We start from the raw sequence: 16,280 nt of genomic DNA, 5'->3' as shown, positions 1-16,280 counted from the left end.
CGTTGGCATTGTCGGTAATGTCCGGATGACATCGTGTTTGACACTTTGTACGTGTGCTGGTGAGATTTAGGATGATGATGTGAATGACGATGATGATCACAAGTGTGTCTGTTCCGGTCCGCTAGCATGACGGCTAGGCGCTTAGCTCGATGCTAACGAAGCCGACACATGGCGGCAGACAGAAAAGCAGCCTCGCGTCACCTCGCCTCCTCCACCCGGGGTCGAACCGTCTGGCCGGGCGGCGGAAGTTGCTCGGCGAGCGGGGACCAAAAATGCCGCAAAGCCGTGGCCTCAAACTAGTGAAACATTTGATCATTACTCATCATTACTTGTGTGTTAATGGAACTAATACAAATGTGTCCACATGTGTCAAACAAGCAGCAGCACTATTCAATCAAATCTTGAAGTACATCACATTTGATCGTATTCACTGCTTAAAATATGAAAAGGGCAGCACGGCGACCTGATGGTTAGCACGTCTGCCTCATATTTCTGAGTTTTACGACTCGAATCTGGCCGCCCTGTGGAGTTCACCATCTCCAAGTCATAAAAACACTTACTTGGGTTCACTTAAGGTGAACTTGTCCAGTTGGGAATGCTCGCTTATGACGCTGGTTGGCAACCAGTCTGTTGATTGTCAATATGTGCCCTAATATTTCACTGGCGACCAGTCCATTGTTTGTCAGCAACTTGCCCTGACATTGGGTGGCGACCGTTCAATTTGTCTACATGAAACTTAAGTGGTGACTAGCCTGGGGGCGGTCAGCTGCCATAGGCTCAAGCTCAGGGTCGTGAGGACAAACAAATTCTGTTCGAAAGCCAGTTGATGAGTTGTGAAGATATCCCGTTTGTGTCTTTTTCGACGAGTGAAGAGCAACTTTGAGAGCCGTCCCACCTGTGTTTAGATGGTGCTCCCGAGCACCGCGTAGTCAGGGGTCCACATGTTGGAGGAGCAGCAAAGGTGCCAGCCTGGCGGCGGCGAGGAAAGCATCTCGGATGCGCCAGACGGCGACACCGAGCCCAGCATGCTGCTGCAAAAGCTCAAGACAAACATCTCGTACGTCGTATCGCCCGTCACCGGACAACATCAACAATAGACGGCATTCAACAATCTCACGTTGTGTTTGTCTTCTGTTGCAGGAAGAGTGTTCAAACCAAAGTGGACCAGATCCTGGTGAGAACCATATCGGCATAAAAATTTGATAATTGTTTTCCCAAGTTAATGTGTTGTTTTGTATTATTTTGTCTTTTTTTTTTGTATTGTGAATTTCAACCTAAAGAATGGAAATCAAATTGCAACATAAGGAAACAATCTTGAATCCAGATATAATTGAATTGGAATGGAAACCGATTCGAATTCCAACCCGAAGTGTCCGCGAGGACGATTAATCTGCCTGAGATTTCACATGGACGTACTGTAGTGGTACATGCTCGTGCCCCATCGCCATGACAACAACAACAAGACTCGCAACTCCCTTAACACGTTACCAATTGATGATGATGTCATGGCGTGTTCTTGTTCAACAGCAAGATGTTCAACGCTTCTCGGACAACGACAAGCTGTACCTGTACCTCCAGCTGCCGTCGGGCCTCGGCGCCGGCGACAAGAGGTCTGACACACCGCCGCTGCCGCGTCTTCCGCCCCGCCCCTCCAAAAACACACCATCTAACTTGATGTGCGGTTGTAGCGGCGGAGGGGACAGTTTGTTCAACACGTCTGAACAACTTCACACCTGCAACTGGATCCGCAGCCACCTCGAGGAGCACTCCGACACGTGTCTGCCCAAGCAGGATGTCTACGAAACGTACAAGTGAGCGCACCGACACGCACTCGCAGTCACCCGTCCTCCGCGCCGTCTGGTTATCCGATGGCCCTTTTTCAGGCGCTACTGCGAGAACCTGCAGCATCGTCCGTTGAGCGCCGCCAACTTTGGGAAAATCATCCGAGACATTTTCCCCAACATTAAAGCCCGACGGCTCGGAGGCCGAGGCCAGTCCAAATATCCTGCCGTAGAGCGTTGCCGCGGAGACGCGATAACGCCACGGGCGGCCGCCGGCGCCTCCTTTTGTGACCTAGTGCGTTGTGTGAACGTGTCAAGTGTGGCCTAAGCTTTCCCTAACTGCTGAGGCGGCACATACTGCTACAGTGGAATCCGGAGGAAGACCGTCCTTAACATGCCCCTGCTGCCCAACCTCGACCTCAAGAGCGACCCGGTACACACGTGCACACCAGCGTGAGCACACGTTATGCGCACACGCGGCAGGCCGATCCCATCTCCATCTATCCCCCGCGTCCTCCTTTTCCTCGCCCTCAGGCCGAGTTGACGGAGTTGGTGCAGACGTATAAGCAAGAAGTGACGGAGGCGGCGTGCGAGCTGATCTGCGATTGGGCGCAGAAGATCCTGAAGCGTTCCTTCGACACCGTGGTGGAGATTGCTCGCTACCTCATCCAGGAGCACATCGTCAACCCGCGATGCAGTCAAGCCGAGCTGGTGGCGTCGGCGGCTCTAGCAGGTCGCACGTGTGCGCGTCCGCGAGCGTGCGTGCGCGTGCGTGAAGCTCACCGCGTCTCCGCCGTGTTGCAGGAGGTCCCGCCAAGCCTCACAAAGTCATCAAGAAAACTCCCCTGTCCAAATGCGAGGGGGACGCCCCCGCGGACTCCAAGGTAGTCAAGCACCCGCCCGCCGGCCTCCCCCGTGCCTTCGCTCAGCAACTTCCTGTTTCCTCAGAAGGACTGCGTGGAAGCCACCTCGTCGTCCGCGTCGAAGCTGCTGGCCGCGGACAAGGCGGCGCCCTCGGCCAAGCCTCTGTCGCTGGAGGCTCCGCCCTCTCCTGCCGTCTCCTCCCTGCGGCCTGCGGTAGGTTGCCTGTAGCTGTCAATCAAATCTTGGTTTTCGATTGATTTGGATTTTCAGATTTTCCTCATTTTTGCTTTGGATTTTTTTTTTACAAGCGCACACACACACACACACACACACACACACACACAAACGAGGAGTGAAATGACTTTTGAAAAACGGTTCACGACAACTCTTCCAGTTAGTCAGTGAATGTCTCGCGCACGCAGTGCGACAGTAGACAAGTAGCGCGAATGCTAAGCATCATTCGGCTTACAGCCGGATGCTCTTTTTGTACAATTTCATTGCTTGTTTGCGCACAATGAGTTGTGGAAACACTCGCCGTGCTCGTCAGGAATGTAAAAAGACTGCCGACCGGCACCAAGTAGCCGACAGCGAGACTACCCGTTTTTTTAACCTTTTTTTGTAGTTTTTTAAAAATTGTTTTCTGCATTTTTAAAATTTTGTGTATTCCTTTGTATTTTTTTAAGCTTTCAAAATAATTTACCATTTTTTTCATCTTTTGTTTTTTTATTTTTAGCCTTTTCTGTTTTTGCTGTTATTTTATTTTTTCTATTTTTCTTATGATTCTGCTGGTATACTTCTGTATTAACACATGTACTGAGGCTTGCCCATCCAATGCTTGTATCTCAAATTTTTGCTCTCAAGTCAAAGCATAAAATCGGCCGATTTTTCAGAAAACTTGTAAGTCGGGTTACTCCTATCTTAATGTGCCACTCTTTAAAATGACGTGTGTGTGTGTGTGTGTGCGCGCATGTGGTGCAGGTGGAGGCGTACATGAAGCAGCTTCCCCGAATCCTCCCTCGTAGCTCCGTCCCAGACAAGACGCCACTGTCGGTGCGTTCGTCGCCGCCCTCGCTGGCGCCCAAAGACACTTCAGTCGCGGGTGGCGCATCCGGGACGGGCGGACCGGCGAGTGGCGGCGGTGGCGTGAAGGTGATCGCTATGGCGACGCTGCCCCAGCAGCAGGGCGGCCCACTGCCTCTCATGATCGTTCCTCAGGGCTGTTTGTCCTACGAGCGAGAGAAAACCACACCGCCCGCGTCCGTGCTACACAAAGCACGAGAGGGCGCCGCCAAGCGGCCCCCAGAGGCCACGACCGGCGCTTTGGCCGCCGCTCCGGTCAAACGGAAACGAGGGAGACCGAGGAAACCTCGCCCAGAGGACGCCTCGCCCCCGCCCGCCGCGCCGCCTCAACCGCCGCCCCCGGTGGCACCGCACGGCCCCGTAATCACATCGGTGACGGGCGGCGTCATCCAGAAGGCATCGTCGTCTACGTCGGCCTCGCAGTCGGTGCTGGAGCTGGTGATCCGGGAGCCGCCGGGTCTGCTTCTGAGCGCGCTGCCCGCGCCGCCCCCCGCCGCCGCCCAACGGGGCCAGCCGGGAGGCGGCTGTCTGCCGGAGCCCGACCGCCACACCCGGCCACTGCTGCTCTTCCAGAGCGCGGGAAACGCCGGCTGGGAGCTGGCGGCATCTGGTCGCACGCCCATGGTGGAAGTCATCCAGAAGGCACCCAGACCCGGCAACAACAACAACAACAACAAAAACAACAGCAACCTTCCGCTGACTCCTCCCAGAATGCAGCGTGAGTGCGGCCAAGTGGAACTCAAGCTCAGGCCGGTGGACAGCAACCCGGCGTCGGCGTCTTCTTCGGCTTCTGTGGCCAGAAAGGAGGAGGAGCCGGCGCACAGCCCTTAGAAGCCACCTCCCCTTTTACCTCAAAGCCCCGCCCCCTCACCCGACTTCCAGATTTGGCCACCTGGGTGACCAATCGGGGGAATGAATGAAGCCTCGCCCTCATTGCACTCAACCTACACTGTGGTTCCTCCTCCATCCGTCCTTCTCTCGGACACGCCCCCCTCCAGAGCCCAAACAGGAAGTGGTGTTCCGGAGGGACCGACAGGAAGTTGACTTTCTACGGGTCAGAACCTGTTCCAGATTCTTTTGACTGACCTCTACGCTTTTGTGCGCTTTGTCGTTCTTTTTTGCTCCCACCGGTGTCTTCCACGCACGCCCGTCCGCGTGCGTGTGTGTACACGTGTGTCTCCGTACGTGTGCGTGCATGTTTGTGAGTTGGTTTCCCCGTGGGTTTGCGTGTGCATGTTTGTGTACGTGTATTTTCATGTCTGAGCGTATTTTAGGGTCTGCGTGAGAATGTGCGTGCACATCAGGACGCTCTCGTCATTTCAAGCGAGCCATCGCATGAGCCGCAGCCGTCCGGCCCGGTGGTCTCTCGAACTGCCGACATGCGGCTGGCGCGACGACGTCGTCGGTGAGCGTCTCATTGGCCAATGATGTCATTGTCCACAATGGTGAGCACAATGTTGAGAAAAATGTTCACATGCAGTAAATGATCTTGTTAGCGCGTTAGCTCACACATTTGTTTGCACTAACCCCGTATTTATGGCACGCGATGATGATTATTCATCAGTGAGCGTTGAGGGGGGATTTTCAGAAAAATGGACTGGGGTTTCCACTGCAACGGTGGGGAGGTGGGAAGCGGAAATTCTTTTCGGGAAGACGAGAGCTGGACGTGAGAAGTCGGTGGGGACATCGACGACGCAAAGATCGGTAATCGGGTAGCGTGTGGATCGACCGTGCACACGCGACATCTTGCACTTTCAGGCAGGAAGTAGAAGGGGGAGGCGATGTCACGTGCGCGGTGTTATCTTTTGACTGTTGCAGCGAGCGTTTTGAGTGTACGCGATGCTGCGCTGAGGCATTGTTGATCATCTAGTTCTGCCACAAGCTATTTTTTCTAAATGCTTTTTTTTTTGTTTTGTTTGTGTGCTGCTATATTGTGTCCCGCATGGTTTACCTGTGAGTTTTTGTTTTTTTTTGTATTTGTGTTGTTTCCCTTTTGCACTTTATACTTGTTCTTTATTCTCGACGTGTTCTTTGAACCTCTGGTTGACGGCATGAAGCCGACCAAGTCGGTTGCAACTGTCAAAGAAAAACAAGATGCCACTCTTGAGTGAAATGCACATTTTGCTTTCCTGGCGTGTCTTCGTCTTTCTTCATTTCTTTGTTGGACGTGAAGAGAACGTGGAAGTGGGCAGAAGGGACGGATCTATTTTCCTAAGCGGACCGATCCAATTTAAAAAACTAAACATGTCACATGTTCACAGCCTGAATCTGGGTTGGATTATTTTATTTTTATCTCCCCCCCCTCCCCAATTTGTGTGTTGGGTGACCTGGAGTTGTTCCCAACTGACTTTTGGCAAGAGACAGGGTACCCCGTGGACTGGTCAGCAGTCAGTTGTTGAGCACGTGTGGACAGGGGCGTCGTACCAAAATTAGTGCTCGTCAACGAGGGTGGGGATTTCTGACCCATATTGTCCCAATGGCAAGACGTTAAGAACAATAGGTACTAGTCTGGTTTGGGAGTATGCCGTGCACACTCCCTGCCTCCTTTTTTTTTGAGGGGAGTGAGTTATTGACAGATATTTTACAGATTGCAAAAAACAGGGGGAGCGAAAGAAAAGTAGCCTCCGCGTGTCGACCAGGGTTCCTGAATGCTGTCTTGCATGTTTTCATATCTCTCCCTCCTGGAACACAATCTTGCTCTTAATGATCCACCTTCTTTAGACTTTGCTGATTATCTGATCGTTTGAATCAGCAGAGAGACATGGAAAACAAGATGGAAAACCCTTGATGTAGACCACAGGTGTTAAACTCAAGGCCCGGGGAGCCAAATCTGGCCCACCGCGTGATTTTATGTGGCCTGCGAAAGCAAATCAAATATGTCAACTTCCATGATGCTTGCAAAAATCTCGACCGAAATACATATTCTCATGCGTAATAAATGAGAGCATTTCCTTCTTGCCAAAGCCCCCCATTACAGTAACTCAAACAATAGCTGAATAAACCGTTGTTCTTGACTTCTTGATATGGTTTCAGTCAGAACGGCCCTCCAAGGGAAACGGTAACTAAAATGTGGTTCGCGACGAAAATGGGTTTGACACCCCTGATGTAGACAGATTGGACTGCTCCCCCAGTCAGTTTCAGGACATGTATGGATCAATTGACACAGCAAGCATTAGCACCCCGGGCTTCGGAAATCTGTGTTTGACACTCACTGTGTTGCCTATGTCACAAAGAAAAAAGAAAAACAAAACAAAACAGGGAAGGCTCCAGGATTTGTTTACCTTCTGGGGCAACAGGGGGCTTGATACCTAGGGGGGGGGGGGGGTTGCCTGAGGCTACACAAATTTCCGCCCACTGTATAGCGCCATCCCTGATACGAAAATAAATTAAGAAGAAAAAGATCGACATAATCAGTACACGTTCGCTTCTGACGTTGTGTTTGTCCAAGCGGAAGAAGACTGAAAAAAATGTGCAACGTCAACAAGTGACACAGTTAAGCAGCGGAGGTCGTGCACTAACATTCCGAAATAAAAAATGGCGAGGGGAGAAGCTCACGATGCTCGCCGAAAGCTACACTCGTCACTTCAAATAACATTTCCAAAAATGTTAGTACCAATCAAAAATAACCATTGGGTACTGGGGAGGAAGTCGATACATTCCAAAACCAACGTGTGTAATGCTTTTATTATGGTAAGCCAAACCGGAAGTTTGGTTTAGCTTCATCCACTTGGTATGATCTTGCGTCACGACTGGCGGATCGACAACACGTCCGTAAAACAACAACCGCAACGCATGGCTACGTTGACCCTGTGAGACGACAGCCAGATGTCAAAGTGGACTCGTGAAGGAAAATCAGAACGCGTCTGGGCGGCTTCGAAAGCGACTCGACCAACTTGCTAGCGGTCAGTGTCCAAGGCTTCAAGCATTTTTTTCGCCCTCTTGGGAACTTGCCGGTGATGACGTATTTTGGCTGGGTGGTTGGACACCTTGTTCTTCTACCGCCTCACCTTCAAAATCTCGGCGCAGGCGCAAACACTAAACGAGTTCGTAAAGTCGCTCTCGCTTTATCTAGTGACGTCACCTGACGTGACGCCTCACAAGTTGAAGTCAGCACTGACGTCATCGGAATTCAAGGGGTCCAGATGTTGGTACTGGGTCTGTGCGCGTGTGTGTGTGTGTGAGAGAGAGATATGCATTCCAGATGTGTTGTGAGATGATGCCCCAGGGGTCTGCACGTCCATTCCAGTCTCGGACACAGCAGACGAGAAGTGGGGTTGCTTTTGTCCCATTCGAGGACGACGAGCGTCAGACGTTTTTACTTCCGTCCAACAGAATGTCCCGATAATCGCGTCCGAAACAACCAAAAAGCAGACGCCTACGGGGTTTACGTGAATCGTGACGTGAAAGGAATCTCGCCAATCAAGAAGCTGACACTTGGCAAACTTGAAAGTTGGTACAAATTAAAGCCGACGTCGTCCCTCAAACACAACGACAAAAAAATTAAGATAGCACACCAGAACTCCAACAAAAGGACTATATTAGACTACATGGAGACAAAGAATGGATGTAAAAGTTGAGCTGTTTGTCACTTGACGTTCAGGTCGTAGATGTCGTGAAATGTCTTCCGTGAGGGCACAAGTTGTGTTTGAGTCGAAACTACGCTTCGTGCAAGAAGGCGCGGGAAACCACGTTGTTGTGTGCTTGCATGCGTCGGATGGTGACATGTGGTGACTTTGCTGCTGCTGTCCAAATAGATGAGGGGGGAGGAATGACATTTGTCAAGTTTTTGTGATCAGATCCATCCGATCTAGCGGACTTGAAAAGTCACCCCAACGTCCTGAAATCAAAGAGACGTGTTCTTTGAGAGCCTGCTGTGCATTCTTGATCTTGAGAAGAACTTTTGTCCTTCACAGAGATGGCCGACACCCAAGTTTCCTTCTCTCCCGCCCTGCATCTGCTCCAGTTAAGCCCCGCCCACACATCAGCGCCCGCTCCCCCGTGCCTCTCACCCACCACCTTCTCGTGCCCGTCGTCGCCATCCAGCACCTCGTCGTCATCCTCGTCATCCTCGTCGCGTTGTTCCGAGAGCTGTTCGGACTGCCCGTCTCGACGACAGCGGCGGCGCCGCCTGGCACCTCGCCCTCAGCCAGCCAAGGACGAACGTCCGTCTTCGGCCACTGCCAGCCCCCGCAGCTCCAGCCCCGGCGGCAGCAGCGCCAGCCTCAGCAGCGACACCCAAGACCCCGTGTCTGCCTCTCCGCCTCCCATGGATGACAAAGAGGAGGAGGAGGAGCTCCAAGGTGAGCCAAACAGGCCGACCACACCTGTGCCTCTTCCTGCTGGCCGCAATTCCTTCATTTACTTCCTGCTTACTTGCTTTGTGGAGTTTTACACTTCTGTTTCCTCTTTCTTTTCTCTCTTTACTCCATTTGCTTTGCTTCTCTTTCATTCTCATTCTTACCTTACTCTGAAACCCAAATTTAAAACCTGAACCCTTTTTTAAAACCCTCCTTTGAAACACTAAACCTAGTTTGAAACCCTACTTTGGGAACCCCAACCCTAATTTAAAACCCCAAACCTAGTTGAAAACCCTACTTTGAACCCAAACTCAACTTTAAAACCCTAATTTAAGACCTTACATTGAGTTTAAAACCCCACCCCGAAAGCCCAACCCTCATTATGTTGGTAAGGCTAGTTTTTGTTGTTTTTTACGTTGTTTTTTTGGTGCAGTGATTGACGCGGAGGTGGCGCTGAAGGCGTGCCATGAAGTCCTGCTGAAGGTCCAAATGCAGCAGCAAGACGGAGCCATCCGAGAGGAGGACGAGGAGCGGTGGACAGAAGCACGTGTCCTATCGCCGGCCTCTGATCGCTCCTCGTGGCTACTGCGCCTGTTCCAGTCCAAGCTGTTTGACGCATCCATGGCGGTGGCCTACCTGTTCAAGTCCAAGGAGCCCGGAGTGCAGGCCTACATAGGGAACCGTCTCTTCGGCTTTCCGCCCGCCGATGTGGACTTTTACCTGCCTCAGCTTCTCAGCATGTACGTGCACATGGACGGCGAGGTGGGCGACGCCATCCGGCCTTATCTGGTGAGTGGGCGGGGCGAGTGGCCGGATGGGGCAGAGTGGCGTTCTGACGTGCAATTGTTGGGCAGGTGCACCGCTGCGGGAGCAGCATCGTCTTCTCGCTACTGTGCGCGTGGCTGCTGGGTGCCTACTCGTCCGACATGCACATCTCGGCCCAGCGACATTCGCGAGGAGCCAAACTTCGCAAACTCATTCTGTCCGACCAGCTGCGGCCCCCCAATGCCAACGCCGCCACCCCACCGCCGATGACCTCGCCAAGCGCGTCGCCCTCCCAGAGGTGCCACCAGAGGTCCAAGTCGGAGGCCAACATCGCCGCCGCACCTGGCGGGCCCGGCGGTGCCTTGCGCAGGACAGGAAGTAACCCGAAAGTGGAAACGCACCAACAGGAGGTGAAGGACGCCATTTTGTTACTGTTATAGTGGTTTTTGTTGTTGTTTGTGGATGGACAACATGGTGGACAAGCATTAGCAGTCTGCCTCCAAGGTGTGAGGTTCAAATGCTGTGCTTGCGTGACTTGCGCATCTTTGCGTGTCTCCTGTATATTTTCCCTGACGCGGACTCCGATACACCGCGTTGCGTGCCTAGCCGGAGCGTCTGCGTCCTCAGCGGGAGCTGGTCAAGTCTCTGCTGGCGATCGGTCGCCGGCTGGCATCGCTGCACAGCAAAGAGCAGAAGACGCAGCGTTTGATCTCGGAATTGTCGCTGCTGAACCACAAACTTCCCGCCAGAGTTTGGCTGCCCACTGCCGACTTCCACCACCACCTGGTCAGGATTCCTCACACGCAGGCCGCCGTGCTCAATTCCAAAGACAAGGTCAGTACGCCGGAGAAGCACACTCAGCCGATCAGCCAATTATATTTGGCCATTGGAACATCGACAAAAGTACTACTGCAGTCATGATACAGTGAAACTCTACAACAAAACCTCCTTGGGTGAAAATACCCCCTAGTGTGAAAAAATCTTCATGCATTAACACCATTCCCCCTCTCCTCCCCCATATACAACGAAAAAAAACTCTGTTGCGTTATACGAAATCTTTTCGTCTGACTGACCGCCGCCTGTCGGTGTCGCGGACAGGCTCCGTACATCATCTACGTGGAGGTGCTGGAATGCGAAAACTTCGAGACATCGGCCGTCCCCGCCCGCATTCCCGAGACTCGGATCCGCTCGGCCCGCTCCGCCGACAACCTGGACTGCAACACCACGGACGCCTCGATCACCGTCCCCGGTGGACACCTCTCCAGCGTGCAAAACGACGACGACGCCTGGGCCATTGACGACATCGGACAGCTGCAAGTGGAGGTGAGCGCTAGCCGGATGCCAACCAGCTTCCTCTTTACTTCGTGTCCACTTCCATTTTACTTCCTGTTGACTTAATTTCCTTTTTACTTCCTGTTTACTTTCAATACACTTCTTGTTTACTTCCTGTTGACTTAATTTCCTTTTTACTTCCTGTTTACTTTCAATACACTTCCTGTTGACTCCCTGTTCCCTTCCTTTTTCATGTCCTGTTTGGCCGTTTTTCCTTCCTCTCGACTCCCTGTTGGTTTGCCGTCTCCTTCCTGTTCTGCGGCGGAGGTTCAGACAAGCAGCAGTGACAACCTGAGTCAGTTTTCGCTGGACAGCCTGACCAGCGTGGAGAGCAGGGAGGTGTTTGTCGCCGCCGGAGACATCAGGTGAGACTCCGTCAGACGTTGTCCGCTTCCTGTTCATGCTGGCGGCTGACGTCGTTGTTGCGCGGGCCGTAGACGCCGCCTGTCGGAGAACCTGGCGCACATGTCCACTTCCTTCAGGAAGGACCCCGAGGACCCTTCGGCTGTCGCCCTCAAAGAACCCTGGGAGGAGAAAGTCAGGTGGGGGCGGGCCACCCCCGCACGAGCGCAATCAATGTCATGAGGTGATCTGAAGTCAAATATGTGCGTGTAGGCGTATCCAGGAGACGTCTCCTTACGGCCATCTGCACGGCTGGCGTCTCCTTCCTGTCATCGTCAAGTGCGGAGACGACTTGAGACAAGAGCTTTTGGCTTATCAGGTGCTCACGCAACTCCAGGTGATCGCCACTCTTCCTTTTTTCCACGCATCGCCCTCAGCCCCATAGCACATTCGGATGATGACTATGCTGGTTGTCTTCAGGCCATCTGGCATCAGGAGCGACTTCCCCTGTGGATCAAACCCTACAAGATCCTGGTGATGTCATCAGACAGCGGCATGATCGAACCGGTCCTCAATGCCGTGTCCCTGCATCAGGTAGCCGGAAGTCCTGTCGCGCCGTCTCGTTTGCCGTTTAGGCTGTACTTTTTGTTTTGTGTTGACTTGCTGTTTCATCCCCATGAACGGGGGTCGGCAACACGCGGCTCCAGAGCCGCATGTGGCTCTTTAGCGACATCTATTGGCTCCCTGGAGCTTTATAAAAATATTTAAAAATATAAAAATATTTTGCTAGTAGGCTAATATAGCTCAAATAGATATAGATACATGTTGCAGCTCCGAAAAAGGAGAGCTGTGGTGCTGTTTTTTTTTAAACGTACACTTTATTTATGCTTTTAACAGTCTCGACAAACAGAAACACGTCTGCGTCCGACTCCGTGCCTTGTCTCTTCTCGTTCGACTCGAGAGGCGTTCAAAGACATCCTCCGAAAAACTGAAATTAATGATCAATTCACTGACACCAAGAAAAGGGGAGAAAATGCACCAAAACAAAACATCAAGCGAGGAAATCACAAAATACATTCTATGGGGGCGTTTGTGGACACACAACAAAGGAAAGAATAACAAACAATTCTGAGACAGTCCAGTCTCCTTCCTACATACATACAGCATGTGTTTCCTTCATTCCTTCATTGTAAGTTTTATAGAAGGCTTTTTTGCGGCTCCAGACATTTTTGTTTTTTGTCCTATATGGCTCTTTCAACATTTCGGGTTGCTTGCTGGTGGTTCACTCCGTTCCCGTTTGTCGCTGTAATCCTGATGCCAAATATCCCAATCGTACCCCGTCAGGTGCACAAGCAGAGTCAGCTGTCACTACTAGACTACTTCCTCCAGGAACACGGCAGCTTCACCACCGAACAATTCCTCAGCGCTCAGAGGAATTTTGTGCAGAGCTGCGCCGGCTACAGCCTCGTCTGTTACCTCCTGCAAGTCAAAGACAGGTCAGAACCTTTTTCTCCCCCCGTGTTAAGCTGAGTCGGCGTCTCCTCAGACTTAATGTTGTTTCCATGACGACAAACAGTAGCCCAAGGAAGATGTGATTTTTTTTTCAGACACAACGGTAACATTCTGCTGGACTCAGAAGGTCACATCATTCACATCGACTTCGGCTTCATCTTGTCCAGTTCTCCACGCAATCTCGGCTTTGAGACGTCTGCCTTCAAGATGACCGCCGATTTCGTGGAGGCGAGCGTGCCATCTTATCGTGTTTCGGTCACCGTCGGGCAACGGCTCAAGTTTTTTTTTCTTGTGCCGTCTGCGTGTTCAGGTGATGGGCGGTCTGGAAGGCGACATGTTCGTCTACTATAAGATGCTGATGCTGCAAGGGATGATCGCTGCCAGGAAGCATATGGACAAGGTGCTGCACATCGTGGAGATCATGCAGCAAGGTAACGGACCCGAGATTCACTGGTCGATTTGCACCTTAACAAAAGAAGAACTTTTTGGGAGATCCAAGACGAAAGTACCGTATTGGCCTGAATAGAAGACGGTGTTTTTTGCATTGAAATAAGACTGAAAAAGTGGGGGTCGTCTTATATTCGGGGTCTAGACATTATACCCATTCACGACGCTAGATGGCGCCAGATATCATTGAAACGAATGATGAACTTGACTCCCCAGACCAAAGTGAACCCATCACGAAGAATACAAATTAAAATAGCGGTAGCACGAAGAAGAAAAATAAAAAATAGCGGTAAGAAAGAAAAGAGAAGAAAATAACAGAAGAGATAACCGAAAATGGAGAACCCTAGTGACAATCTGGAGAAAAGTGGGTCGAAGATTGGCCAGGTTAACCGGCAGCTGAGAAGTGATGATGTAATTTATATTTCAAAAACCAGAAGCCATTCATTTACGAATGTGATTGCACTTTAGATATGAATGAGGCAAAATAACAGGCTTTTTCTCTCAAATATATTGTTAGAATCATTTGTTTCAGATGTACTGTTATTATTTCTGTATAAAAGTTAATTTGGTGTTCAAAAAGTCATTTTTCAAACTTGAGTCTTGAAAAAGAGGGGGTCGTCTCATAATCAGGGCCGTCTTCTATTCGGGCCAATACGGTAAAGGAGTGACCTGGGCGTTTGGCAGGTTTGCCCCTGGCGTGCTTCCAGGGCTCAGGGACCATCCGAGGCCTGAAGGAGCGTTTCCATATGAGCCTGACAGAGGAGCAGTTGCAGCTGCTGGTGGAGCGGCTGGTGAACGGCTCCGTGCGCTCCATCACCACCAAACTCTATGACTCCTACCAGTACGTCACCAACGGTATCATGTGACCCAACGACCTTCCTCTGGTGGAGACGGACATTCCGGGACTGCCCAGCTCAAACGTTTGGCTTCTTCTGCCTCTTCTTATTCTTCATCCTTCCTCTTGGACTTGTGCTGCTGTCCATTATTATGCTTCTTAATGTTGTCTATACAGTAAAACTCCTCTACAAAGAAATCATATTTGCAGCAAGAAATTATTCACAACGGGGTTTTTCACTGTAGCAAGTTTGATCTCAGATGTAAACACACACCTAAACGTATGTGTTCTCTTTACTTTTATTCCAAGAGTGCATAAGTATGAGCAGAAACTTATTTGACACTTCATATAGTCAGTGTAGAAAGAAAAAAAGGAAAGAAATTGCGAAATTTTCAATCATTTTGCTTCCTCCGTCTTTGATTTTGGTCACTTTTACCCTCTCTTCCAGCGTCAGAGCTCTTGTCTTAGCTGCTCGACATCCAAAGGTCCGTTTTGTAGCCATTTTAGCAATGCGACGTTCTTGCTGCGTCTGAAACTAACAATAACAAATACTTCCTGGACTACTGCGCATGTGTACACCAGTGTGGTGGTTGCTATTGCCGTATCCGAACAAAGCAGTAGAGGTCGATGTTGGAATAGACTTCGTTGTAGTGAATCTCGTCGCGAGGCAAGAGCAGAAGAAACTTTTTTTTTCGGTGTATGGGGGTAGGAAAGTGGGAATGGTGTTTATGCATGAATATTTTTTCACACAGGGGGTATTTTCGCCCATGTAGGTTTCATTTTAGAGGAGTTTCACTGTATCTTGATTGTTTTTCCTTCCGCTGCTGCCTCCTAATTTTTGCGGGGGTTTTGCTTCTGCTTCCTTGAGCTGCTTCATTTTGTTCCTCCGCCTCCCGGCTGCCACTTCTTCTAAAGCACATGACAAGACGTCTCCACGCGACGCAACTTTTCTGTTGCGTCGTCGCCACAACACTACAGCCGTAACGTCTGCACGAGTGTAGCTTGTTAGCATTTATTCCAACCATGCGCACGCAATACACGCCGAATGTTTTGTCTGTGTCCTTCCAGTCTGAAAAGTTCACGTCGGCATCTCATAGTTGTGACGGGAATGTGAACATCGGCGTGAGCTTTGAAACCAGGTTTTTGTTTACATGGTGAACGAAGGTCCGTTTGTAATTTCACACTGACTAACATTTAAATGGGGCGTTTTGGTTTGAAAGTAACTTTTTGTCGTTTACTGTTCACGGAAGCTAATTTGGTTTCCTGAAGAACAGATGCACTCCATTTACGCGACACAACTCCTTGTCGCTGTTGTGATTGACCAACACTACATTCCTTTGATTGGCTCCAAGAGGTGCGTTTACAATGCGGTTGTACGACTGTTGAAGGAGGACCTGATTGAAGACGCTTTGTGTGAAACCACACCTTTGTACTATTGCCAATGACAGAGCTAGCCTACCTTAATGGTAGCCAACTACAAACATAATTCTAAATTCTAATACTAAAATGTACAGTCTGTATTTATATTTACTGCCGGGCTGTCAAATTGTACTAACCACTTAACTATTTTTTTAAGTAATAAAAACTATGAATTGGACTAAAGTACTGTAACTGGTTTGATTTATAGCGGATCACTTGATCAATAGCTTTTTTTTTCTCTTCCTATTAACGACAAAAGAGACAAAGCACACCACTAGAAGCTTTTGGCATATCTATTAGCAGCTAGCTAGCTGAAAAACTTTTTGTTCTTGCCCAGAAAGAAGCCATGATGACACAAAACTATTGTTGCCTTTTTTTTCCTTCTTTCAAATGTGCAAATACAAAAAAGTGAAGTTTGAATGTCAAAGAGTGCTTTTAACATTTTTAAATTCTTGTACTAAAAGTGCAACAATGACTCAACAGCTATTTTGCTAACTGATTGACATCCTACAATTGGCCAAATCATTTGATTTTGGAAAACAAAGATCAGCAATTTTGCCTATTTTCTGACTGATGTTTATATAAAGACCAAAATGAGAACGTATT

The 16,280-nt window shown here is 50.1% G+C and overlaps 2 protein-coding genes across 2 annotated transcripts in view; one reads left to right on the top strand and one right to left on the bottom strand.

The window, feature by feature from the left end:
- LOC127604114 (H-2 class I histocompatibility antigen, D-D alpha chain-like) overlaps nucleotides 1-16,280 on the bottom strand; it is a 190,500-nt gene that overhangs the window by 132,573 nt on the left and 41,647 nt on the right. The window lies entirely within an intron of this gene.
- On the top strand, nucleotides 56-16,278 carry LOC127604985 (phosphatidylinositol 4-kinase beta-like). Its single transcript, XM_052072442.1, has 23 exons — nucleotides 56-1,057; nucleotides 1,141-1,174; nucleotides 1,528-1,610; nucleotides 1,689-1,811; nucleotides 1,884-2,000; nucleotides 2,136-2,214; nucleotides 2,316-2,514; nucleotides 2,586-2,665; nucleotides 2,730-2,858; nucleotides 3,624-4,553; nucleotides 8,641-9,025; nucleotides 9,456-9,811; nucleotides 9,877-10,197; nucleotides 10,394-10,621; nucleotides 10,886-11,110; nucleotides 11,387-11,484; nucleotides 11,557-11,661; nucleotides 11,735-11,858; nucleotides 11,942-12,055; nucleotides 12,806-12,957; nucleotides 13,069-13,201; nucleotides 13,284-13,404; nucleotides 14,105-16,278. Exons 1-23 carry the CDS (start codon nucleotides 942-944, stop codon nucleotides 14,284-14,286), a joined length of 4,434 nt encoding a protein of 1,477 aa, XP_051928402.1. The 5' UTR covers nucleotides 56-941; the 3' UTR covers nucleotides 14,287-16,278.

This window comes from Hippocampus zosterae, chromosome 7 (assembly GCF_025434085.1).
Source record: "Hippocampus zosterae strain Florida chromosome 7, ASM2543408v3, whole genome shotgun sequence".
Lineage (NCBI taxonomy): Eukaryota > Metazoa > Chordata > Actinopteri > Syngnathiformes > Syngnathidae > Hippocampus > Hippocampus zosterae.
Note: the sequence above shows the minus strand (reverse complement) of the source record. Positions and strands in the feature narration are given on the sequence as shown.

Bases quoted from the DNA above. Each gene is read 5' to 3' on its own strand.
- LOC127604985 (XM_052072442.1), top strand. From the start codon at position 942: ATGTTGGAGGAGCAGCAAAGGTGCCAGCCTGGCGGCGGCGAGGAAAGC. The intron at 1,058-1,140 runs GTACGTCGTATC...CTTCTGTTGCAG, and splicing joins AAGCTCAAGACAAACATCTC to GAAGAGTGTTCAAACCAAAG. The intron at 1,175-1,527 runs GTGAGAACCATA...CTTGTTCAACAG, and splicing joins CCAAAGTGGACCAGATCCTG to CAAGATGTTCAACGCTTCTC.